General features: G+C 45.3%; 2 protein-coding genes and 1 pseudogene across 2 annotated transcripts in view; all 3 read right to left on the bottom strand.

Moving 5' to 3' along the window:
* Positions 1 to 13,478, bottom strand: part of LBP (lipopolysaccharide binding protein) — a 35,607-nt gene extending 22,129 nt beyond the window's left edge. The window contains exons 1-3 of the mRNA XM_006881711.1: positions 13,355 to 13,478; positions 4,572 to 4,686; positions 2,774 to 2,902 (exon numbers count right to left, since the gene is read on the bottom strand). Of these exons, the coding sequence (XP_006881773.1) occupies positions 2,774 to 2,902; positions 4,572 to 4,686; positions 13,355 to 13,478 (368 nt within the window). The remainder of the gene's footprint in view (positions 1 to 2,773; positions 2,903 to 4,571; positions 4,687 to 13,354) is intronic.
* LOC102851752 lies at positions 507 to 1,873 on the bottom strand (annotated as a pseudogene).
* Positions 13,479 to 25,281: 11,803 nt separating the features above from the next.
* The window catches only part of BPI (bactericidal/permeability-increasing protein), a 39,359-nt gene continuing 38,840 nt past the window's right edge, over positions 25,282 to 25,800 (bottom strand). Inside the window, exon 15 of the mRNA XM_006881521.1 lies at positions 25,282 to 25,320. Coding sequence (XP_006881583.1) covers positions 25,282 to 25,320 — 39 coding nt within the window. The remainder of the gene's footprint in view (positions 25,321 to 25,800) is intronic.

Here is a 25,800-nt window from a genome sequence, read left to right as displayed (position 1 = left end):
CTGGTGGCAAGAAGCTGTGCTGCAGTCTTGAAAGTGCACAGTTTGAATCCACTAGCTGCTCCGTGAGGAAAAGATGGGCAGTCTCCTTCCGTGCAAACCTGCCGGAGGATCAGCTATGGGTCGGTTTCGTCTCAATGGTACACAGCAGCAACAACACGCAGATGAAGAGCTTTAAAGATGAAGATAACGATGCCACTTTTCACCTGTCAGGTTGATAAATTTTTTTTTCCTTAAAGAGAATGAAGCCTTGATTTCCTGGTTTCACAAAGGAATCCAGAATGAAGGCTGCATAGTGGAGTGGACTTGGGGGGAGGGACTGTATAACAATGAAAGAATTTTTCTTTTACTTTTCAAAGAGAAGAGCGAACTGGGGGAGGTCGTGGAGGGGGGTGGGCAGGGAAAAAAGTGCAACAATGAGTGGAAATCCAAAGTTTCTATAAATTTTCATTAAAATTAATAATAATAATAAAAAGGGGGGGAAGCTGGCAGAGTTGGTGGCTCTTTGGTTAATAGTCATAAAGCCCAAGTCCCATATCCTCATCTGATTCCTCTGTCTGTTCCTTTGTTTCCACCTTGGCTGGGGCCATGGCAGCAGGAGCAGCAGCAGTGGTGGCGGCCACGGGGGCAGCAGTGACAAACGCAGATGGATCAGCCAGGAAGGCCTTGACCTCAGCCAGTGGGAAGGTGAGCTCAGTCTCCACAGACAGAGCCAAGACCCGCTTGTACCCGTTGGTGACTGAATGGGGTATTACAGATGCTGCCATTCTTGAACACAGCTGGAGGATCAGCCCCAAGGAGCAGGGGGTGATGCTGAACCCCTTCAGCAGGGTGGCCTCACTGGCTCCCATCCTGTCTCCAGGCTTAATCAGCTGCACATCACTCAGGATTTCAGTGGTGCCTCTGGAGATCTCAGTGGTGATGCCCAAAGCCTGGAAGGAGGTCTTCTTGGAGCCCAGACTGGTATTCTGGGCCAGCATGCCAACCTCACATGATGCGATGGCATGGGCATGGACAGCAGCTGGCACCGTGGTGGCCAGCAGCATGTCCCTGATCTCTCTCTTTTTTAAAAAAATTTATTAATTTTAACGAAAGTTTATAGAGACTTAGGGTTTCTAGTCATTCATTGTTGCACTTTTCTCCCTGCCCACCTTCTCGCCCCCCAGTTCACTTTTCTCCTTGAAGAGTAAAAGAAAAACTCTTTCATTGCTATGCTATCCCACCCCCAAGTCCACTGCACTGTGCAGCCTTCATTCTGAGCTCCTGCTATGACAATAATACCTAATTATATATCCCTTTTAAACAGTTCTCTCCCTCATCTGCTGCAATGCAGTATACATTATTCCTCGCCTTCTTCTCTGTCTTCCCTCAAGCCCAATGTCAGTCCTATTTTACAATAGTGGATCTATGCAATATTTTTCCTTTTGTGACTGAGATATTTCATTTAGCACAATGTCCTCTGGGGTCATCTACTTAGCATAGTATTTCATGAGTTCCTTGTTTTTCAGTGCTGCATAGTATTCCATTGTATGAACATACCACAGCTTCTCTATCCATTCATTTGTTGATGGGATGTCCCTGATTTCAGTGAGGCCCTTTTTGGTGAACACAAGCCCTACATTTCCCCCGAATGTGAGGCAGCAGCTTCCCCAGGGCCGGATTGATGCTCAGGTGGCCCCAGATGGCCTCGTGCGTCATGACGTTCTTGCCCATCAGCACCATGGCCTTCCTGCAGGTGGACTTGTGGAACTACTGTGTCAGCCCAGAGCCCACATTGTCTGCACCCACGACGAAGCATTTTGGATACATTTTCCAGAAGCTGAATAGTTGTATGGAAGTAGTTGGACTTCCAGGTGGCCCTGTCTTCCCAGGGCATCATGGCAGATTGCCATCGGGGATTTGCCATGTGGAGTTTATAGACGATGCCACTCTCACGAGCACACCTGGTGAGAGAGCTGACACAAAGTTTTGAAGTTTGGTAATAATATCCAGTGCTGGCGAAGGCGTAGGCAAACAGAAATTCTCGTGGAAAGAGATGACGTTGGCACAACTTTTTGCAACACAAATTTTGGAGTCCCTGGATGGTGCAATCAGTTAAACACTTGATGACGGGCCCGAAGATTGATGGTTCGAACCCATACATAGGTGCCTTGGAAGATAATCCTGGTGATCTGTTTGTGAGAGGTGACAACCTTGAAAACCTCATGGAGTTTTCAACTTTGCACACATGAATTCTGACCCGAGTTAGAATTGACTTGTCAGTTGGTAAGGGTTACGCTGCCAATCCAAAGGTACATGGTTCAAATCTACCAGCTGCTCCATGGGAGACAGATGGACAACCTCCTCAGTGTGATTTATTGCCTCTGAAAATTTGCTGGAGGGTCAGCTATGAGGTGGTTCTGGCTTGACAGTACACAACAACAATAACAACAACAGTACTGGTTCAATGTGGAAATTCCACCTTTCATGGGGCGGCCAGGCTCATCTATCAGTGGGGGTCTGCATGCTGCTGCCATACTGAACAGGGTTTAGTAGAGTTTATAGGCTAGAAAGAAAGGTTTGAAGATTTACTCCTGAAAACCATTGTGAGCCCATGTGTCACAGTGTTCTGATCCCCAACCCATCATGGGGTGGCTCTGGATGAGACAGCACTTCATCCCATTGTGGATGGGGCCACAGTGAGTAGGGGACCACTCCACAGCACACTGGAGCCGAGAGGGATGGGGTGGAGGTCATGGCCACAGAGCCCGAGAGCCAGGGAGCTGAGTCAACTTACAAGAAACTCTTACGCACTTTCCACCTGCCCTCGACCCGGATGGAGGAGTCGGTGATGGCCAGGGTCAGGCCCTGGCCCGGGAGGGGCTTCAGGGCAGTGCTATGCACCTCACAGCTGCGGATCTCCAATCTGGGGAAAGAGTTGGGCAGAGAGAGGCCTTGACTCAGCTTTGTGGAAACATTGTCCCTCCCTTTGGGGCTCCTTCGTTCCCTCCCTGGTGGGGACCAGGCCAGCAGGTCTTCATTTCAGGTATCTGGCTACTCCCACTTAGGGGGCACCTGCTGTGTGCCAGGCATGACCATACAAAGCACTTGGCATCATGCAGGTGACATTTAGGCCTCAAGCTCACCCTAAGGGGGCCAACAGGTCTTCCCTGCTCACAGAGGGGAATGGAGTCTCAGAGGACGGATGAACATTGCCCCTTGTCAGACAGCCAGGACGAGACCCCACTGTTCTCATGCTCTGGGTGGGACTCTGAGGAGAGCCATAAACAATCCCTTTGAGTTTTGAGGCTTCTTCCCTCAGCTATTCCCACCCTCACACATCAGAGGAGGGGAGGGGGATCTGAGTCCGAGAAGCCTGAGAGCGGCCTAGAGAATATACCAAGAGTTGGCCATCGGTGGTCTGTGGAAAAGGAATGACCGTGTTCGACTTTCTGCCTGGCCTATAGTAGGTGCTCCATAAATGTTTGCTGATCGACTGTATGAGGCAAGGAGGAGATGAACGAAAGCATTGCCAGCTGTGTGCAGGGAGGGGCTTCTGAGCCTGATTGCCCTTCCCCCATTGCCCATCCTTCGACTAATACTTCATGCCCCCCTCTTTCCCAAATGAACTATTCAAGTGTCTACTGATATTTTGGACAGAAAGCGATGCTACCAAGCCAAAGGTGGGTGACTTTTTTCATTGTTTTTGTTCAGACACTCCTCTAGGTCGTATAGCCCTGGTGTACAAGTTGCCATACAGCAGTCACTTGTGGTTGCTGTGAGGCCAAACACTGTGACACTGATGTGTCAAATGTGTTAATGGTTGGCTACCCACTGTGGACAGAGAGTGGGGTGAAGCTCCCCAATGAAAACAAGCTTGGAAGGAGGAGTGGCATCCACTTTCATAATAGCTTGCTTCCGGAAACCCTATGAACTTGGAGAGAGGATGAAAGGCACCCAAGTGTTGAGGACTCTCCTTCATAGGGTCGCTATGAGTCGCCTGTGACTCGACGGCACTTAACAATAACAACAACTGATATTGAGAAAAAGTGTAGTTCAAATGCCACCTCCTCTAGGAAGCCTTCCTTGACTCCCTCATGTGTACAAACCTCGGCTTTAACAGTTGAGCTACTTAAAGTTTAAGGCTTATCTTCCTTTCTAGACTATTTGCAGTGGCTAGAGGGGAATTGGAATTATCTTGGTGAAGACAGTACCAGCATCAGCCCCATTTTATTTTATTTATTTTTTTTTTTAAATTTATTTTTGTGTGTGTGCATGTACCGTCAAATCAGATCTGACTGGTACAGGAGGAGATTGTCCCTCCTTCCCCGGCAGAGCATCTGGTGGGTTCGAACCGTGCACCTCTGGGATTGTAGTTGCAGTTCCTTGTCACTAGGCCACCAGAGCTCCCAGCCCCATTTTATAGATCTGCTAGTAGGTCTTCATTAACATTTGCTGCATGCATGAATAAGAAGAGCTTAAGTTTCTCCCAGAATATCCTCCTGAACTCCTTCTGAGCAGAATCTATCCCACCACCTGCCTCAGAGGGCTCCCCCGGCCCGATTCTGGGGCCCCAGTGGAACAGAAAGCCCCACCTGGAGAACTCGTAGTGTCCACTGCCTATGTGCTTGATCTTGAAGTCTCCACTGAAGTCAGGCAGCGTGATCTTGTACAGCTCCCTCTGCAGGGCCAGTAGCCCCTCCTTGGCAGCTGTGGATACGAGAAAGAGCTGGGAGTCAACATAATGGACCTACTTTCTTCTCCTGTTCTAAAGCCTTCAGGGACTCCCACCTACCCTCTGGAGAAAGGCCAAATTATTTGAAAATTTATTTCAAGAATTCATTGTTGAAAATCTGTGCAGCAGATCACATACCATTCCAGCAATCTTCTAAGTATACACTTAAGAGATACTAATGACACTCTCTAGGTTTTATTCTTACCCTTTTCTGAGTCTCTCTGCCCCATTGACATACATGCACTCTCCCCTCAGCTTCCATAGCTAACCTTTTGGGTTGCTGTTCTCATCTTTGAAAGGACACAGTATTCAGCACAGAGAATCTTTACTAATTACACGAAACTGGTTTAAACAAGACTTCAGGGGATTCTTCTGGCTTAAAGTTGCATTTCTTCTTTTTTCTCCCCCCGACCAGTTGGAATTTTGTCTTGTCTTGCTTTCACTGTGATTTGAAAGTTTACAAACCGTATTGGTTTTCAATAATTCATACAAACTTATAAAACAAGTGAAAATTACTTCATGCTTTTGATTATGATGTTTGCTCAATCATTATTGTGGAGTTTCCTTTCATTCAACTCTCTCTCTCCCCTCCACCAGCAGTCAAGAGCTCAAAAGACATATTGCATTGGGTAAAATTGCTGTCAAAGGCCTTGCTAGGGAACAATGATGTCAGTTTAAAGTCTGAGGTTTTTCCAATTCAAGCCATGGTCTTTTCGATTTCTTGTTATGCGTCTGAAAGTTGGACAGTGAAGGTTAAGGATGACAGAAGCAGCATTGATGCATTTGACTTGTGTTGGAGAATAGTACTGAATTGTTCTGTGAACAGACAGATATGTCTTGGAGAAAGTTTAGACAGGGTGAGATGGGAAGCTTCATCTCACTATTTTGGGCATACTGATCCTTGGGAAAGAACATCATACTTGGAAACGTGGAGGAGAGTCAGCACAAGAGAGGAAAACCTTCAGTGAGAAGGATTGACCCAGTGACTAGAGTAATGGCCTCCAGCATGTCAGAGATGATGAGGATGGCACAGGAGAGGACAAGGTTCAGACCTGTTGCTCAGAGGGTCATTGTGAGTCATAGTTGACTTGACAGCACTTAACAACAACAACAACAACAACAACCACCACCTCTCTCTAACTCTACAGAGATAATCAGCTTTGTTATTGTTGTTGTTATGTGCCGTTGAGTCACCTGCGACTCATAGCCACCCTATGTACAACAGCCCTAAACTCCGCTCTGTCCTGTGCCAATCATACTTTCTCTGACACTCCAATCCCAACTATCCCAGTCACTGAATCAATCCACCTCATAGAGGGCCTTCCTCTCCTGCGCTGTCCCTCCACCCTCCCAAGCATGATGTCCCTCTCCAAGGACCAGTGTCTCCTCACAACATGTCCAAAGTAAGTTAGACGGAGCCTCAGAATCCTTGCCTCCAAGGAGCCACCCGGTTTAACCCTTTCCAGGACAAATCTGTTTGTTTTCCTAGCAGTCCATGGTATTCTCAATACTCTTCTCCAGCACCACAGCTCAAAGGCATCAATTCTCCTATCCTCCTTGGTCATTGTCCAACTCTCTGATGCATAACAGGTGATTGCGAAGACCATGGCCTGTATCAGATGCACTTTAGTCTCCAGAGAGACACCACTGCTCTTCAGCACTTTGGAGAGGCCCCTAACAGCAGACTTTCCCATGGCAATGCGCCTTTTAATTTCCTGGCTGCTGGTGCCAAGACTGTTGACTATGGAGCCAAGCAAACTAAAGCTGTGTACAATCTCAATCTCTCCACCATCCATCCTGATGCTGCCGATTGGTCCAGTGGTGAGAATCTTTGTCTTCTTGACATTGAGCCTCAATCCATATTGTAGGCTGCAGTCCTTGACACTCTGCAGCAGGCGCTTCAGGTCCTCCTCAGTTTCAGCAAGCAGGGTTGTGTCATCCGCATAACACAGATTGTTGATAAATCGTCCACCTATCTTGACCCCACATTTCTCCTCATAGAGCCCAGCCTCCCGGATAATCTGTTCTGCATATAGGTTGAAAAGGTATGGAGATAGGATGCATCCCTGGTGTACGCCCTTCCCAATTTTGAACCATGCAGTGTTCCCTTGCTCTGTTCTGACGACTGCCTCCTGGTCCAAGTATAAGTTTCGCATTAGAACGATCAAGTGTTCAGGGATTCCCATTCTTCTCAGAGTCAGCCACAGAATCAGCTTTAATCAACTTAAAATGCAACCACATTACTGTGAAAGTCAGAAGCAACTCCTAGCTGACCGTGCATTGCGTTTCTGGGCATGTAAATCACATGGGAGGGGATTGCCCGTATTTCTTCCGAGGAGAAGCTGGTGGATTTGAAGCAGCAGGGATTGGAGGCACTTTCAAGTTAGCATTATATCACCAGAGCTCTCTTGACTCAAATTAATAAATGTTGATTGGTATGTTGTTATGTACCATTGACTTAGAACAGACCCATAGCTGACCCTCTAGTGGGTTTTCAGAAGCAGCAAATTTCATGGAAGGAGATTGCCCATCTTTTTTCCCATGGACCAGATGGTAGATTTGAACCACGTGCCTTTGGGTTGGCAGCAAAACTCCTTAATCACTAAGCCACCATCTTTTTTTAAGTTTTGTTCCCTCCCCTCCCCTTCCTTTCTCATCCCTGGTAACCACCAGTAAAATTTTAAAGTTTACCTCAAGGCAATAGCTTTAGAAGTTCACCTAACCTTCATGGTTCCAAAAAGTCTGGAGTCCATGAGAGGTTGGATTCTTTATTAGGTATATCTCTTAATTACCTAGTATAACTATAACTGAAATACCCAAAGGAGATGACTTTGACAAACAAAATTTTATTTTCTCACGATTTTAGAGGGCTACTGTTGTGTGCCAGGGAGTGGACACAGACTCATAGCTGATCTTCCAGCAGATTTCAGAGGCAGTAAATTGCACGGGTGGACATTGCCCATTTGTCTCCTGCAGATTCGAACTGTGTGCCTTTGTGATTGCAGTGCAGCTTCTTGCCACTAGGCCACCAGATCTCCCTTTAGAAGGTTAGAAGTCAGAATTCAAGGCATGAACTCTGGAAGAAAACCTTCTTTCCCTGCTGGCTCTGGGGCAAGTCCTTGTCTCTTTAGCTTCTGCTTCCTGTTTCCTTGGAGAATTCATTTGTCTTGGCAATTATCTTATTCCATCTCACCTTGCTAGCTTGCATTTAATTTCTTCTATATCTCAAAAATATACACACTACACCAATCCTTTTTCACTAACATATTGACGGCAGCCTGTCCTCTACTGCGTTATAATGACAAGTATAAAGGTTAGAATTTACAACACATGATTTTGGGAGACTCAGTTCAGCCATAACAGCATTAACCACGCTTACAGATTATCGAGCCCCTCCTGTGTGCCAGCAGTCTGGGGCATCATTACGGTTTATGTTCAGGCTGACATAGTGAGGTTAAGTTTGAGCCCATTTTACAGATGAGAAAATGGAACACCTTTGCTAGCAACTCCGCACAGGGAGGAATCCTCCGTGTGCTGGGCTGTGGGCTCTTTTTCCCCTCCTCCCCGTGTAGAAGGGACTGTAATGCATTTAGGATGAGGTGGGATTAGAATCCTGGCTTTGGCATCTTTCTTACTGGGTGACCTTGGGAAAGTCTTTAGTCCTCAGTTTCTCAGTCTCTGAATGATTAACAAGATTTCCCTCACGGAGGTGGCATGGAGACTAATAATAATAATAATAATAATAATAAAAGATAATTACAAAGCAAAAATGGGCCTGAAAGATGAAGTGCATGCAGCTCAGCGCACAGCCCACAGCAGGCACTCAGCAAGCTGGAACAACGTAGCTGGGTGTGTATTGTCAATGAATGAGTAAAGACCCAAATGTTCAAATATAGAAGACTCTAAGTAGGACAAATTCTCACTGTGGAAAAGAACAAGAAACAAACTCTCCTGATTTAAGGTTCCAAGATAAATAGGATTCTTTAGACCTTATTGTGTGTTCTGAGGTTTGAGGAACCCTACTGAGTTCTGCCTATCAGATAGTTGATCTTGAGTTCAACTATCACTCAAATTTGCAGAGCAAACCTGTGATGGTGTAAATGAATGTGAGAGCCTAGAATGTATGTAGAAAATCCTCAGAATCAGGATTGAAAGACTTATTAACAACTTGCGATATGACAACAGTACAACTTTACTTGTTCAAAGGGAAGAGGACCTAAAGTGTTTACGGACAAAGATCAAAGACTACTACATCTCAACATTAAGAAAACAAAAATCAGCACAACTGGACCAAAAGTACCATTTTATAAATGAGGAAGTGTTGAAGTTGTCAAGGATTTTATGTCATTTGGATCCACAGTCAACACCTATTGTAGCAGTAGTCAAGAAGTCAAGAAATGTGTTGCAGGGGGCAAATCTGCCGTCAAGAACCTCTTTAAAGTGCTAAAGAGCAAGGATGTCAGTTTCAAGATTAAGGTGCACCTGATCCAATCACTGAGATTTTCAACTGCATTGTTTGTATCTGAAAGTTGGACAATAAATAAGGAAGACTGAAAAAAGAATTGATGCCTTTGAATTGTGGTTTTTGCTAAGAATATTGCATTTCCCATGCACTTTCCAAAGGACAAATCCATCTGTTTAGGAGGGAATGAAACTGAGGTGCTCTTTGGAGGAAAGCATGGTGAGATTTCATTTCACATACTTTGGGCATGCGGTCAGGGAGTAGCAGTTGTTGGGAAAAGACATAATTCTGAGAAAAGCAGAGGGCTAGTGGGAGGGAGGAAGACCCTCAATGAGACGGATTGATGCAGTGACAGCAACACTGACTTGGGCACGGGGGAGAGCCCAGGATGCTGTAGGATAGGACAAGGTTTTGAGCTGTTGTTCATAGGATTGTTGTGAGTCATAGTTGACTTCACTGCACCTAGCAACATGAACCGCCAGACGAGCACACAGATTTGTGCTGGAAGGACTGTCAGAATGCTTCTTCCCCCACCCCCGCCCCCACCCCAGCCCCGGTGAAGCGTTCAGACTTCTTTTTTTATTTCCATTCATTCATTGTTTCACTTTTCTCCCTGCCCACCCCCCCACCAGTACACTTTTCTCTTTGAAAAGTAAAAGAAAAATTCCTCCATTGTTTTACAATCCCTCCCCCCAGGTCCACTCCACTATGCAGCCTTCATTCTGGACTCCTGTCATGACAATAATACCTAATCCTATATCCCTTTTAAACAGTTTCCTCCCTCATCTTTTTCAGTGCAGTATACATAATTTATCTCCTCTTTCTCAGTCTCCCCCTCAACCCAGATGTCAGTCCCGTTTTACAACAATGGCACTATGCAGTATTCTTTTGTGACTGCGATATTTCACTCAGCATAATGTCCTCCAGGGTCACCCATTTTGAATAATATTTCATGACTTCCTTGTTCTTCAATGCAGTGTAGTATTTCATTGTGTGAATATACCAGAGCTTCTCTATCCATTCGTTTGCTGATGGACACTTAAGTTGTTTCCAACTCTTTGCTATTGTGAACAAAGCCGTGATAAACATGGGTGTGCATATCTATGCTTGGATGTCAGTTATGGTCTCTTTGGGGTATATTCCTAGTAGTGGAATTGCTGGGTCAAATGGTATTTCTATTTGCAACTTTTTGAGAAAGTGCCATACTGTCTTCCATAGTGGCTGCACCATTTTACACTTTCACCAACAGTGAATGCTTCTTAAAAATGAGAATGGTTCCCAGAGGTGCATGGTTCAAATCCACCAGATGCTCTGCTGAAGAAGGAGGGTCAATCTCCTCCTGTACCAGTCAGATCTGATTTGACGGTACACGCATAAAAATTAATTAAAAAAATTTTTTTTAAAAAGTGAGAATGGTGGGACTTAGTCTCACATACTTTGGTTTGTTATCAGGAAGGATCAGTCTTTGGAGAACGTTGTTGTTCTCATTATGTACCATCGAGTCTACTGCGACTCACAGCAAACTTATGCACAACAGCGCTGAACTCTGCTCTATCTTGTGCCAATTTCATTGTCTCTGACACGCCTACTCCCATCGCCCTAGTCACTGAGTGAAGCCATCTCATCCAGGGTCTTCCTCTCTTGGGTTGTACCTCCACCTTCCCAAGCATGATGTCCCTCTCCAATGACTGGTCCCTTCTGGTAACATGCCCAAGGTATGTGAGCTGGAGCCTCAAAACCCTTTCCTCTAAGTATCAGTCTGGTTTTGCTCCCTCCAGAACAGCCCTTTTTGTTCTCTTAGCAGTCCATGGCATATTCCATGCTCTTCTCTAGCACCACAATTCAAAGGCATCAAATCTTCTCCTATCATCCTTAGTGATTTTCCAGCTCTCTGTTGCATTGCAAGTAATTGCAAAGACTATACCTCATGCACTTGCTGTGAAGGGTCAAGGACTGCAGCCTTCAGTATGGACTAAGGCTCAATGTCAAGAAGACAAAGATTCTCGTCACTGGACCAATTAGCAGCGTCAGGATGGATGACGAAGAGATTGAGAGTGTTCACAGCTTCAGTTTGCTCGGCTCCACAGTCAACACTCTTGGCACCAGCAGTCAGGAAATCAAAAAGCGTATCGTGATGGGAAAGTCTGCTGTTAGGGACCTCTCAAAAGTACTCAGGAGCAACAGTGTCTCTCTGGAGACTAAGGTGCTCCTGATACAGGCCATGGTATTTGCAATCGCTTGTTATGCCTCAGAGAGTTGGACAATGACTAGGGAGGACAGAAGGAGAGTGGATGCTTTTGAGCTGTGGTGCTGGAGAAGGGTACTGAATGTACCATGGACTGCCAGGAAAACAAACAGATTCATCTTGGAGAGGATTAAACCAAGCTACTCCTTGGAGGCAAGGATTCTGGGGCTTCGTCTGACATACTTTGGACATGTTACCAGGAGGGACGGGTCCTTGGAGAGGGGCATCATGCTTGGGAGGGTGGAGGGACAGCGCAGGAGGGGAAGACCCTCTATGAGATGGATTGATTCGGTGACTGGGGTAATCGGGATGGGTGTGTCAGAGGCGGTGCAGTTGGTGCAGGATAGAGCAGGATTTAGGGCTGTTGTGCATAGGGTCGCTATGAGTCGGAAACGACTCGACGGCACATAACAACAACAACAACATGGCCTGGATTAGGTGTTCCTTAGTCTTTAAACGGATATCATTGCTCTTGAGCACTCTGGACACTATGCTCGGAAAAATGGAGTATGAAAAAGAGGATGACCCTCACTGAGATGGACTGGCGCAGTGGACTGACAGAGCTGCTACAGTAGTGGCTCAAACACAGCAGGGACAATAGCTCAGGCCTGGTCAGTGCATGTCCTCTTGCATACATGGTCACTATGAGTTGAAATTGACTGGACGGCACCCAACAACCACAGAGTCCTTTTTGTAGTTTTATACACCCATGTAACCACTGCCTGGATCAAGATAACTGGCATCCCTGTGGGACTGTTCCCTAATATCTCCTCTTGGTCTCTCTGCCTCCAGATGCAGGCACTTTTCTGACGTCTAGTTTTAAGGTGTGGAGACCTTGTGGCACAAGGGTTGAACACTTGACTGTTAACAAAAAGCTCAGCAGTTCAGTCTCACCCTGCGACTCTTTGGGAGACCCGGCGATGTGTCCCCATAAGGGTCACAACCTCGAAAACTTTAGGGGGCGGTTCCACTCTGTTATACGAGTAGCTATGAGTCAAAATGGATTCTATGGCACCAAACCACAATAATAATATTTTGGAAAAAAATATTTCTTTTGTTATTGTTAAGAATATACACAACAAAATAAACACCAGTAATTTCTACAGACTATTTAGTAACATTGAGTACATTCTCTGAATTGTGCAACTACTTTTCTTCCCCTTTTCTGAGTTGTTTTTCCCCAGTAAATAAATTTACCAACATATAGAACCTCTCTAATCTTTTGAGTTGCTATAGTCTCTGTGAACCCATATTGATAGATCTCAGAAGGGCATGATATCCCAAATAGCCATTTCTTTACTAATTACATTGAACTGTTTGGTTTTAAGAGGATTGCAGTGGATATTTTCCAGTTTAAGACTAAAAGATGATCACAGGGCATTCGTTTGAGGGGCCATGCCTTCAGAAAGTTTAGAGACCTTGAGAATTTGAAATTTTGTTCTGCATTTCTCCCTCCCCCTTCATAAGCATTCTTCTATAGAATCTTTGACTAAAACAATACCACCACTTGGCCTTGAAACTTGACCAAGAAATTTCCCAGCAGGATCTTACGGCTGACAGGGGTAGTGGCTGGTTTAATAGTTTCCTGTTGGCCACCTCTCCTTCTCCATCTCATGTTCCCGTCTTTCCTACAGTATTTTCCTGGAATCATACCCCCTCTCTTGCTAGCATGGTTCCTGGAATTGTATCTTCTCTCCCTTTCTGGAACCATTTGCATTCAAGTCAGTGTCTTGGGGTCTGCTCCCAAGTAATCTCAACTAAAACTCAGAACGTACTCAAGTTGTGCAAGTAGTGTGCAAGAGGAGACTGGGCTAGAGCGGCCTGATCCAGAGGCCACACCCCCTGGGGAACAGCGCCCAGTCCTGGTCCACCGGGTACCCAAGCAGCCATGTGTCAGGTGCACCAACCAGCCCAGCCCCACACTGTAGCATCTCACCGTACTCCAGGCCCTTGTCAGTGATCCTGGCGACCAGCCCTGGATTGGCACCGTGGGTCCATTGGGTAGAACTGAAGAGCAACCCCAGCAGTAGCGAGGGCAGGCCCCCAGCCCAGGCCCCCATCCTGGACTCCTGATGGGTCAGGACTGGAATGTCACAACTGTGGGCTGGCCCTTAAGAAGCCACAGTGTGAGAAGCCGGGGCGGTCCCTGGGGGAGGAAAGATGCCAGGAACGGGAAGGGGAGGCATCGGACAGGAACTGTGCTTGCGACACTCTTGGGGTCACAAGTCACACTAGTAAACCTGCCAGTACTACTCCCGGTCAGAAAGTGGAGGGTCTAAATGACAACCACCCCACTCCACTATCTCTAGAAGAAAAAGACCCCACGCCCTCCCTGAGAGGTTTGCCTGACCTTGACCAGTGCTCTGAGAGCTCAGCTACAGGCCTCGTTTCCGGACAAGAAAACTGAGGCTCAGAGAAGCTGTGTCACTTACTTAAGATCACACAGCAGGCAGCAGAGCAGGGAACCCAGGTCAGTCCTGGGACCATCCAAAATCTCTCTTCTTTATACTTAATTTGAAAGAGAAATCTTTCTCTTTTTTTCCTTTGGGAAACAGGGTTCTCTGAAGCCTGGTTGGTGGTTAAATTTTCTGGAAGGCAGCTTGGCAAGTTTTCAAACACCTGGCCACCCTGTGACCCAGCCTGTCCTCCTGGAACTTGCCCTGAGTACATAATCAAGTTAGTGTGCAAACACACCCCTACACTAAAACGCCCATTTCTGCTCTGGGGGTGGCAGGGCAGAAATAAGATACAGCTTCAAGTGGCCAGCTAAGGGGCCTCGGTTAAACCAGCTATGCTACAGCTATTCAAAGTAAGGTTGCAGAAATAAATGGGGTGCTTTTTTTTAATGAGGAGAGATGCTTGTGAGAAGTTGGTTATAAATGGCCCCACAAGAGTGAGATGATAGTTCTTTGTTTAAAAGAGGTTCTCATGTTGATATACCCACATGTCTTTAACAAAAAGTTAAGAGGCTTGTCTGTGGTTGGGTAAGTAACTTTAGGGGTGTTTTAAGACCCTTTTTGCTTACTGCTGTTTTAATCTTTATTTGGGGGGAAGGGCGTCCTGGACATGTATTATATTTATAGTGTCACTGATTATGAAGATGGCACAGGATTAGACAGTGTTCCATTGTGTTAAACACATTGAGCTACACATGGGAAGCTCTGGGGCATAGTCCTTGGGAAGTCACAAGGCCTCGCCTCTCTCTAGCGGTTCGAATCCACCCATGCCTCAAAGGGAGAAAGATGAGCAGGCGCTCTCCTCCCGTGCCGTTTACAGCTTTGAAAACCCATTGGGGCCGGGAGGTCAGCAAGGAGTTGGTTCCAATTGATGGCAATTAGTTTTGAGACAAAGGATCACCGTGATCAAGAGCTGATGGTAACTAACTAACTACAGCAACAACAATGTAGTGAATACAATTTTGTTCTGGACATTTATGGAATGCTTTCTAGGCATGTGGTCTTATGTTCAGTGTGCATAAGGTCTGTGCATATCTCAGGGGAGTCTCTCACCAAGGCGGTGAGATGGTGTTGTTATTGTCTCCTCTTGAGTCAGATCAGACTCCCAGGTTTACAGAGGCTGCAAATCACTCAAGAGGAGATTGCCCATCTTTCTCTCATGGAGCAGTTGTTGGATTCAAACAGCCTATCTTTGGGTTGGCGGTGCAACTACTTACCACTAGGCCACTGAGCTTTCTAATCCTGAGATAGGCCTTATTGTTATGAGAGAAGCCCAGGGAAGTTAATTGTAGGGAATTTAATTACATTCGCTCCTTGACCTTGACATTCTAATCCCCATTGTTTCACTCTCTTACAACATTCATATATGCTAATAAAACAAATAACAGGTTTTGGTTTTTGTCTTTTTTTTTTTGTTTTTTTTTTAATCATCCTTTATAGACTGTAACTGCTTGCTAGAATGGCAGGGAGGTTTGGGGTATTTTCCCTGCTGTTCACTGACCATTTTGAAACATATGGAATAATGTTCGGCACATAGTAGGTGCTCAGTAAATACTTGTTGGCAGCACAAACTTGTCCAAGGCTGCACAGCAGTAGAAGGCAGAGCCTGGATTCCCACCACCCAGTGCGTCTGTGTCTCACAGAAGCAAAGAGAGAAGTGGTCCTGCTGGGCAGCAAGGATGTGTCCCGGTGTGCCCAGGTCCATCTGCTCTCTGAGGTCCAGCCTGCAGAGGTGGAGAGGGGGCCTGGTCCCAGAGTCAGGAAACCTGGGCTCTGTCTGGTGTAGCCCCACGAGACCTGGGCCAGCCTTTTCCTTTTCTGGGACTTGTTGGCTTCCTTTTAAAACCAGGTGGGGAGAGCAGGTGATTGCTAAGGGCCCTTCCAGCTAGAAGCACAGAAGACAGTCGGAGAGAAGGGGCCTCCTGAGGCTTATGAGCTGGTGCCACTTTTCATCTGGCAGCACTACCAGAATGTCCCCATATGGGGACTTTGTGCCCCAGCCAGGCCTTCACCCCCACAGGTGCTTGCCCTCTCCCATCAGAGGCCCCAGGGAGCAGTATGACCTCAAAGCAAGCCAGAGCCCTGAGCCCTTCCCCTGTCTGGCTGTCCCTTCACCTCCAGGAATGTGACAGCCAGCCACCACTGTCCCTGACACCACCCTGTCTTATGCTTGTGAAAACACACTCCTTGTCAACAAAGATGGTATTTAGTGTATTTGGATTGCAAAAATGCTGGTTGATTGGAAATGCCCAGAAATTGGAAACCACAATGCCTGAACATTAGCCAGCACATAGTTTAAAACTTATTGAAAGAATGCATGTGAAATAGAAATGGTTTAATCAAAAGCATGGTGAGTACATAGATTATAGGGGCAAATGGCCTGGGTTTGAATTCTGAATCACCCACCAGAGACCTTGGGTGCTCTGTGGCTCAGTGTCCTCATCTGTAAAATGGGGATGGTGGTAACGACTTCCTCTTATGGCTGTTATGAAAGAAGGAGTCCTGGTGCTGAGAAGGCTGAGTGCTTGGCTGCTAACTGAATGCTCAGTGGTTTGAACCCATCAGGTGCCTCCCAGGAAGAAGATGTGCCAAGCTGCTTCTGTAAAGATTACATCCTAGCAGACCTTATGGGGCTGTTCTTCTGTTTCTTAGAAGACCATGATGAGTTGGAATCTGTCCACCAGCATACAGTAATAACATGACTGTTAGGAGTATTAAGTGTGTTCAGGTGCAAAGTGCTTAGACATAGGCCTGGTGCATACAAGATCTAGACAAACACTACTTAGAGACAACAGAACGTGCAGCTACACTTCCTATCAGAAATATTCTGTTTATATATTTATGTTCTGGTATCTTGTCTCTTAAACCTACTGTTGCAGGTTGGGTTCCCTAGGAAGTGGATCAATTATCATATTAGCCTTGTTGTTGTTGTTATGTGCTGGTGATTTGGAAGCACCTCATAGCTGAGCCTCCAGTGGGTTTTCTGAGGCTGTAAATTGTGCTGGAGGAGACTGACCATCTGTCTTCCACAGAGCAACTGGTGGATTTGAGCTTCATACCTTTGCATTGACAGTGCAATTCTTTACCACTAGGCCACCAGATGCTGCAGGAGGTTTATTAGGAAATGCTCTTGGGGTCAACAATGTGGGAGCAGAGAGTAGAGAGAAGAAGAGCTTAGACTGCAATGCAAATGCAACAAAGCCTTAGCCAGCTTGATGGGGAGCTAGATAATGATGTCAGTAGGGCTGGTGTCATTCAGAGAGCTGTCACCTCTAGCCACTCATGGGCCACTTCCCATACCAGACGCCCTTACTCATCTTTATTATAAATTTTATTCCTAGAATAATATGTTGTTGTTATTGTTATGCGCCGTCGGATTGCCTGAGACTCATAGCGACCCTATGTACAATAGCCCTAAAACCTGCTCTACCCTGTGCCAATCTCATTGTCTCTGAGCTCCCAGTAGTCACTGAATCAATCCATCTCATCGAGGGTCTTCCTCTCCTGCATTGTCCCTATACTCTCCCAAGCATGATGTCTCTCTCCAAGGACAGGTCTCACTTTGCAACATGTCCAAAGTATATCAGATGAAGCTTTAGTTATAATTGTAAACTGCTTAAATGCAATACATCAGTAAATAGATAGTTGTTGTGTACCTTTGAGTCAGAACCAACTCACAGCTGACCATCCAGTGCATTTTCAGGGGCAGTAAATTGCACAGGAAGAGATTGCCCATCCTTCTCCTCTGGAGCAGCTGGTGGATTTGAACCACGTGCCTTTGGTAGGGCAGCAGAGCGTCTTACCACTATGCCACCGGAGCTCCCTAAATAGATAATATACATATATTAAGTTGAGTGAAGGGAAAGGCAACATATAATTTAAAAAAAAGAATATTTCTTAGATTATTTATATACTAACAACGACAAAATAAAAAAGAACATTCTTGAAATTAGACCAATAGGCAACATCACGATAGATGAGAAATACTGAAGATGTATGATTTTTATTTTACTTTCACATTCAACATTCACATCCACATTCAACAGCAGTCAACAAATCAAAAGACGTGTTGCATTGGATAAATCTGCTGTCAAGGACTTTTCCAAAGGGTTAAAGAGCAAGGGGTCGGTTTAAAGACAAATGATGATGTTTTCAGTTGCTCCCTATGCATCTAAAAATTGCAGAGTGAGGAAGGATGACAGTAGAAGAGTTGATGATTTTGAATTACAGTATTGGAGAAGAGTACTGAACATCCTGTGAACTGTCAAAAGAACAAACAAGTCTGTTTTGGGGGAAGTGCAACCAGCCTGCTCCTTAGAGGCAAGGATGGTGAAACTTTACCTCACATGCTTTGGCCATGGAGTCAGGAGGGGCTAGTCCCTGGAAAAAACAAAGCGCTGAGGAAGATGAAGGGTCCGTGAAAGAGAGGAACATCCTCAGCAGCGTGAACTGACGTGGTGACTGTGACAACGGACTTGAGCATGGCAGAGATTGTGAGGATGACGCAAGATAGGACAGGGTGATGATCTGTTATTCACAGGACTGTGATGAGCTGTAGTTAACTCAATGACACTTAACAAAAATAGCAAAGAAGGCCCAGTTGTAATTTTCACACAATGTCACATTATGTTGAAGTAAAATATGAACACACTTGACTTGCACTTTTGAGCTGATAGAATGCAAAGGGCATCTAAAAGATGGGTATCAGGTGTTTGGACCGAGGTACAATTTCAGGGTTTGCTTCAGGGCTATTTCTGTAGTTATGCCTCTGCCTGGGAGCTTGATCCCTGTGGATTGGCTGGCCTGGCTCCCTTGCCCATCAGCTTCTAGAAAGGTTCGGCTGAAAGACGCACAACAGGAGTCAGACGTGGGCGTACAGGGCATTTATTCCCAGCTCCCTCCTGCCTTGTTTTGGGTCATTACCTTTCTGGCTATGGCTGTGTTCAGTCTTCTTTCTGTGTGGTTTCAAGCTTAGGCATGCTAGCCCTGGGCTTCTCTGCATTTCTCCCTGGGCTTCTCAAGCCTATAGCATCTTGATAAATAAGCCCCTTAACTCAAATGCTAAGAACCACCTGAGTTGGTGTCTGGCTTCCTGCCTGGACCTTGATTGACACAATTAGAAACATGCAGCATTTCTTCTGTGCATTATTGATCTTTCGGAGCAAATACCATCCTTTTGCAGAAAGCTGTGAATGTTTATTCTAAAGTCTGTGCAGGCTAGTGGAGAAGACCACAGATCGCTAAAGATGGAACTAGAATTACACAGCAATTTGTGCTGTGACACCAAGGGAGACTGAAGCTGGGGGGAGAGTACCAAGACTTCAGAGAGAAGGGGACATCCAGGCTTCAAGGTCACGGTCTTGTTAAGGAGGGAGGGAAGGGTGATCCAGGAAGAAAGAGGAGCATATGCTGAATCACATAGAACAGAGTGTAAAGGGTAGAGAGAAAGGGGCTGAGCTAGTTTCTTACCTACTTTCTACTCCTAGAGGCTATGTGACATTGTGCAAAACACACCATCTTTGCTCCTTAGTTTATTCCAAATACAGACGAAGGCGTGAGACTAGACAGCATTTCTCAAACTGTGGTGTGTATGCAAATCATCCAGGGATCTTATTTAAATGCATTTTTATTTGACAGGGTGAGGCCTGAGACCTTGCACTTCTCCACCATTACAAGATGCTGATTCTGCTGGTCAGAAATCTTACTCCTAGAACTAGAAATGATCTTCCAGTTCCTGTTAAGTGCAACAATTCTACAACTCCATTAAAGCTTGTAACTAAGGCAATTTTTAAAAAGTGATGGTTCCCACTCCTGAGAAGAGAGATTCTTTTTTTTTTTTTGAGAAGAGAGATTCTTATTGGAAGAAAAATTATTTGTTATGCAGACTTTCAGTTCTTGATTTCCACAGGAGACTTTGGAGTTGGTATTTATGGTAGTCTATCTGACCCTCAGCCTCATCACCTACAAATCTACACACACACACATACACACAGACAGACAGAATCAGTGACAAAAAGATCTAGTTGCAGTTTGAGCATTGGATGTCATCTGGTTGGGATGCTAGGAGATCCCTGAGGTGAGACTGGCCAAGTGATGAGACAGCTCCTCACTCCAGGGGCTGAGGTGAAGTCACAGGGCCTGAGAACCCTCTCATATTCCCATCTACCTCCTCCTCTATGCCTCTGAGGTTGGCAGCACCTCACTTGGTCAGTAGCCTCATTTCACTAGGTCTTTATGGCTTTTAAAGCCCTCAGGCTTTTCTGATAATATGAAGATTTCTCAGTGAGAAAAGATTCTTTAATATTTTCCAAAGTTCACTTCATTGGATTCTTTTCCTGGAACTTCAGAAAGGTCCTTGCTTTTTTAAAGATGGGCGAACTTAGACCTAGAGAGGGAAGAGGACTGGTCAGACCACACCATGAGCCCATGATTAGAGAGGATAAACCCAGCTGTCTAGACAGTCAGGGGTCTCGATTCTTGGGTCAGATCCTTGCAGGAAGGCAGTCCTGGGCCACCTTGAGAATCACCGACATGATATAACATGACTTAGAGTCATAGCACTCAGATTCAAATTCTAGATTTTTTTCTTTTGTCCCTTAATAAATCTTTATTGATCACATTCTGGATGTCAGGCATTGGAATACAACTGAGATGAGCTGTAGTGAGGTTTTACAGTTGAGAGAGGAAAATCTGGCTTATTAGTATTTAGAGCTAACTTCGATGATCTTCTATTTATCAGGTCCTATCCCACAGATTTCATCCATTTCTGTTCTAATGATGCCACGAGGTCATGAATTGCCATTGTGTCAGTTATGGTTCATGTCAACCCCAGCTGTCAAGGCTGTGATCTGTCAGAAGCAGATGGCCAGGCCTGTCTTATGAGGACCTTCTGGATGGGTTTGACTTTCTAGTCTTTGGGCCCTAAGTCCAACTCTTGTTGAACACGTGCCTCCTGGGGAGGCCAAGCACGATTGTTGTTCTCACTTTATGCAGGAAAAAACTGGGGACTCAGAGAGTTAAGAAGATCACTCAAGGTTACACAGCTGGTAACTAGCAGAGCTCAGATTTAGAACTAATACTCTGAACTGCTGTGCTGTAAGCTAGTCCATTGTGCCACTGATTCCTACCCCAAATCTCGTTCTATTGAGGGAGAGATGGGTTTTATCTCACTTTGCAGAGAAAGAAGTGGAGGACTAGACAGGTTAGGTAACTTTAGGATAATAATACAGTGAATGAAGTCCTGGGCTGATGTTTGAAGCTACTTTGACTATTGGGATGAGCAACCTTGGGCAGGCCACAAAACCTCTCTAAGTCTCAGGCTTCTCATCTGGAAAATGGGACCACACTAACTTTGGAGATTCCCATGAGGTTACATGAGATGATGTTTGTGTCAAGACTGGCTCAGAACAGAGCAGCAGGTACCACTCATGGCTGCTGATTGAGGAGGCCAAATGGAGAAGAAGACGTTTCCCTCTGACCCCCTTCCCTCTCTTACCTCCCATAGAGCATCAGTCCTTCGTAGTTAACAAGTGCATTTACAAAGTCAAGGTTTTGTAATGCTACAGTCAACATTTCCTTAAAGGAACTCCCAAGAGGGCATTGCCTAACCCAGAAAGAAAGTTGTTCCAGTGGTAAGATTTTAGGCAGCTGCTAGGAGGTATTTTCTTTTCATTCCCCCATCAAGATCGCAGTTCAGTGTTTTTCAATGTGCTTATAAACCTGTGTGCCCATGACCACCATCTAATTTTAGAATGTTTTTAACACACCAGAAAGAAATCCTGCACACACGAGCAATCATTTGGAGCAGGCAATACTTAGATTGAAAGGAAAGCTGCTCAAATAGTGGCTTTGTAGGTAGTTTGGTGGGTAAATTGGGATGTCTTGGGGAGTGTTTCTCAAACCATGACTCCTGAACCATTGCCTCTGCCATTTTCTCCACTATTAGAGAGATCCCCGGGGCGTGGAATGCTTAACTGGTCTATCTTAAGAGCCAAGGAATACTTCCAATTTCCACTGCCCACTTTTCAATGGAATGTTCTAGAAAATGTTCCAGAGAAAAGAGGGTAGATGTGGGAAGAAGCCAACCCAAAAGGGATGATGGGAGAAGAAGTGAGAGTGAGGAAGGCAGAACTGTGTCCCACGTAGATAGCTGCCCTTCCCACAGTTACAAGACTTAAGATTCTGAATAAGATTGTGTCGTTCACCTCCTCAAAGTGCTCCAGTAGCTTTCCTTACCTTTTGGGAAAAAGACCCAGAGCCCTGAACAGCCTCTAAGGTCTCTCAACTTTATCCCATGCTGGTCTCCCTCTTGCTTTCTTCCCCTCAGCTTCCTTGGCTTCGTTTCTCTTCCTATTCATAGTCTCTGTGAGCCTTTGTGGAAATTAGAAAAAGGCTCACCCTCTTGATGGACAAGTTAGAAAAAAGGATTTTATTCCTTCTGTCTGGTGCCTTTTTACAGTGCACAACTTACATAACTGCGCACAGCATCTGGAAGATGTTGTTAGAGGCGATTGAGTTGGCTCTGACCTTGGAGAACAGAATGAAACATTACCTGACCCTGCACCATCTTCATGGTTTTTTATTGGTTTCAGCCCTTTGTTGTCATGATTCTGCCAGTTGTTGAGGGTTCCCTTTGTTTCCCCTGAGGCTTTACTTTACCAAATATCATTGGTCTTTCCTATGACCTATCCAAAGCAAGCAAGAGGGAGCCTCACCATCCTTAATTCTCAGTCTGAAGATTAAGATAAGCCTGATCCAAGCCATGGTCTTTTCAGTTGCTTCCTATGCATCTGACAGTTACACCATGAATAAGGAAGACTGAAGAAGTGATGCCTTTGGAGTGGGGTGCTTGCAAAGAGTACTGAATATCCCATGGATGGCAAATGGAATAAGCCAATCTGGTTTGGAGGAATTACAGCCAGGGACAAGAGCCTTAGAGACAAGGAGGGGGAAATGTCATCTCACATGTTTTGGACATTTTATCAGAAGGGAACAGTTCTTGGAAAAAGACACTGTGTTTGGAAAGGTAGCGGGTCAGTGAAAGAAAGGATGACCTATAATGAGATCTTATGAGATAGATTGACTCAGCGAGGACAATAATGGGTTTGAGTATGGTGGAGATTGTGAGGATGGCTCAGAATTTTGATTTGTTTTTCCATAGGGATGTTATATTGTTATGTTATGTTATGATGTTGTTATGTTATGATATGTTGTTATGTTATGATATATTGTTATGTTATGATATATTGTTATGTTATGTTATGATATGTTGTTATGTTATGATATATTGTTATGTTATGATATATTGTTATGTTATGTTATGTTATGTTATGTTATGATATATTGTTATGTGATGTGATGTGATGTTACATTATGCAATGCAGTTGATTCAAAGGCATCAAAACCAAAAATGTCTAAGGATCATTTCAGTTTTATTTCTTCTAAGTCTGAATTACTCATTCCTTTGGCAGTCCATGGTATGCTCAATATTCTTTGTCAACATCACAATTTAAAGCATCAATTCTTCTGTCTTCTCTTCTCATTGTCTAGCTTTTGACGCATGTGGAAACATGTCTTGAAGCCCCAAACAGACAATATTTTGGCATCTGGTGGAATGGAAAGAGCACGATTCTAATGACAGCGTGGAAATCTCAGCTCAGCCTCTGCCTGCTGTGTGATCCGCAGAAAGTGGTTCAATAAAAGGGGTGAACCATCCCCACTTTGGAGGGTGGGGGGAACTGTGCGCTTCAGTGAGGATTAAATGAGAATGCTGTGCTTGATTCCTGTGGGGACTCGATCAATATCCTTCCCTTCCGGTGTGGCCCAAGGGTCTCTATCTCCATGTAACAGAAAATCAATGATGTTGACAGAAGTGTGCACATTTTTCTTATTACAAACTCTCTTTTCCCATTACAAACGTTTCATTCCATTTTCACCATTACCATCCTGATGGTACTCGGAATGATGGCAACAGATTCTTAATTTGTGCTTGTCACCTTCCACCTGGCTCTGTTCAGTCCTCTCAGAAGGCCTGAGAGCATATCTTCAGAACAAAATCTGGCCATGCCACCCACACCTCACCCCAAAGGCCAATTGCTCAGAAGGCTTTCCAGGACTGTTGAAGCCATTTGAAGCTCAGTGCTGTTGGTGGTGGTTGACCTTGACTGTGCTCTGACTCATGGGGGACCTTATCTGGCACAAAGCAATGTTGTCAGGTTCTGTGCATCCTTGTGATGATAGGTATGTTTGCTCCCTTGTTGAAGTTAACATTCCTTCTCATTGAGTTTCCCTCATTAGTTCTGGCTTTCTACTTGACCAAACATCATGGTCTTTTCTAGAAGTTGGTCTTTCCTGGCAGTGTGTGCAAAGCTAAAGCTTGCCATCCTCACTTCTGAAGCGTATGGCTTGAGATAGCCCCTTCTTACTGGAGAACCCAAAGGTCTCCAGTAAGCGTATTGTAAGACCAAGGAGAGTTGCGACCGGTGACCTGGGCTCCATGACCCACAGAGAAGAGCCAAAATTGGGACTGAAACCCCCAGCAGCCTGGCTCCTGGCCTAGATTTCTGCTTTGGGCACAATGGCTGGGTTGGAGAACATGGAACTCAAGTGTAGACAGGGAAGGCAAGCTGTACAGGATAGCTGTTGAGTGGTGGCAGTATGTGATGAAGATGGGACGAACAGCAGTCCCAGTGGGCTGATTACATGACAGGTCAACGGGCTGTTGCAGAATCTCTGTTCAAAAGCGACATCAGGTGGCAGTAAGGGGAACAACAGCCTTTGAATTGACCCACTCTACAAACTCTCTGTACGGCATTTGGAAGCAAGACTCACTCCACTTGAACTAAGTGCTCCTCAATATTTTTATGGTGAATTTTAAGTGTTCTTGGAAAGCAACAATGAAATTATTCGCTAATAGAGGCATGTGGAAGCTCCAGAGATTAAAACATTGAAAAAGAAGTGGTTATGTATGTGCATCTGCAGGCTATACACTGAGCATACCTCGTGAATGAATGAATAAACACAAAAAATGAAAGAACACTAGCACTCAGCCTTCTGCAGAAAATAAACCCTCTACAACTTTCTCATTTTGATTTTTTTTATGAAGCACAAATAGAATTAAACCATGGTTACAATCTAAATTCAATTGCTGGAGGAAATGTCATTGTAGTTTTAGCTCTTAAAGGAGGCTCACAGTAGCAAAAATACATACCACACACCTTCCCCATGAACATCCTCCCTACGTTTAGATCATCCCTGGTTCTGAGTCCAGAGAAGTTTGTGAGGGCCTTGTGGTCAGGATGTAGGGCAGGCCAGCTGGAGGAAGGTGGCCTGGGCTCCAGAGGCTGTGGGAACAGGCGTTGAGATCCTGCTCCTGGGCGGTTGGCAGTCCCCAGCATCCCAGACAACTTCAGGCATAGTGAACATCTGCCCCAAACAGCAGGAAATCCTAGGGAGAGATGGGCGTGCCAGCATTAGTCGGAAGAGAACCCCTTGCATATGAGCATGGGGCTGCTGGGCGCTTAAAATGGGAAACTTGAGAGCTTGCCTGTTGGGAAGGAGGAAGCAGCATGAGGTCTGTGTGCTGACAGAAAGGTGGGGGACACAGGGACCTGCACACCGATGGCTGCCAGCGCCCCAAATCTGTCAGCAACTTCGCTGGCAGCTGTCTCTCTCTCTGATGCTGAGACCCCTGGGTTGGCTTGGAGCCATAATTTGTCATCTCTGCCTCATGGCTGCTCAAGGGAGCCCTGGCTCCAATCAAAGCTGCAAAACCTCTCCTCTTGGCCCCTTCATCCCCTTCACTCGGAATCTTTAGAAATGAAATGAAACTGCTATGCAGTTGCATTGCTGTTAAATTTTTTGTTTGTTTGTTTATCTTAAAGGATATATACTCAGTAAAATTTGGGGATCATCTGCCCTCTTAACT

This window comes from Elephantulus edwardii, unplaced genomic scaffold (genome assembly GCF_000299155.1).
Source record: "Elephantulus edwardii isolate Elephantulus edwardi_28Jun2011 unplaced genomic scaffold, EleEdw1.0 scaffold00015, whole genome shotgun sequence".
Classification (NCBI taxonomy): domain Eukaryota; kingdom Metazoa; phylum Chordata; class Mammalia; order Macroscelidea; family Macroscelididae; genus Elephantulus; species Elephantulus edwardii.
This window is presented reverse-complemented; position numbering and strand designations above follow the sequence as displayed.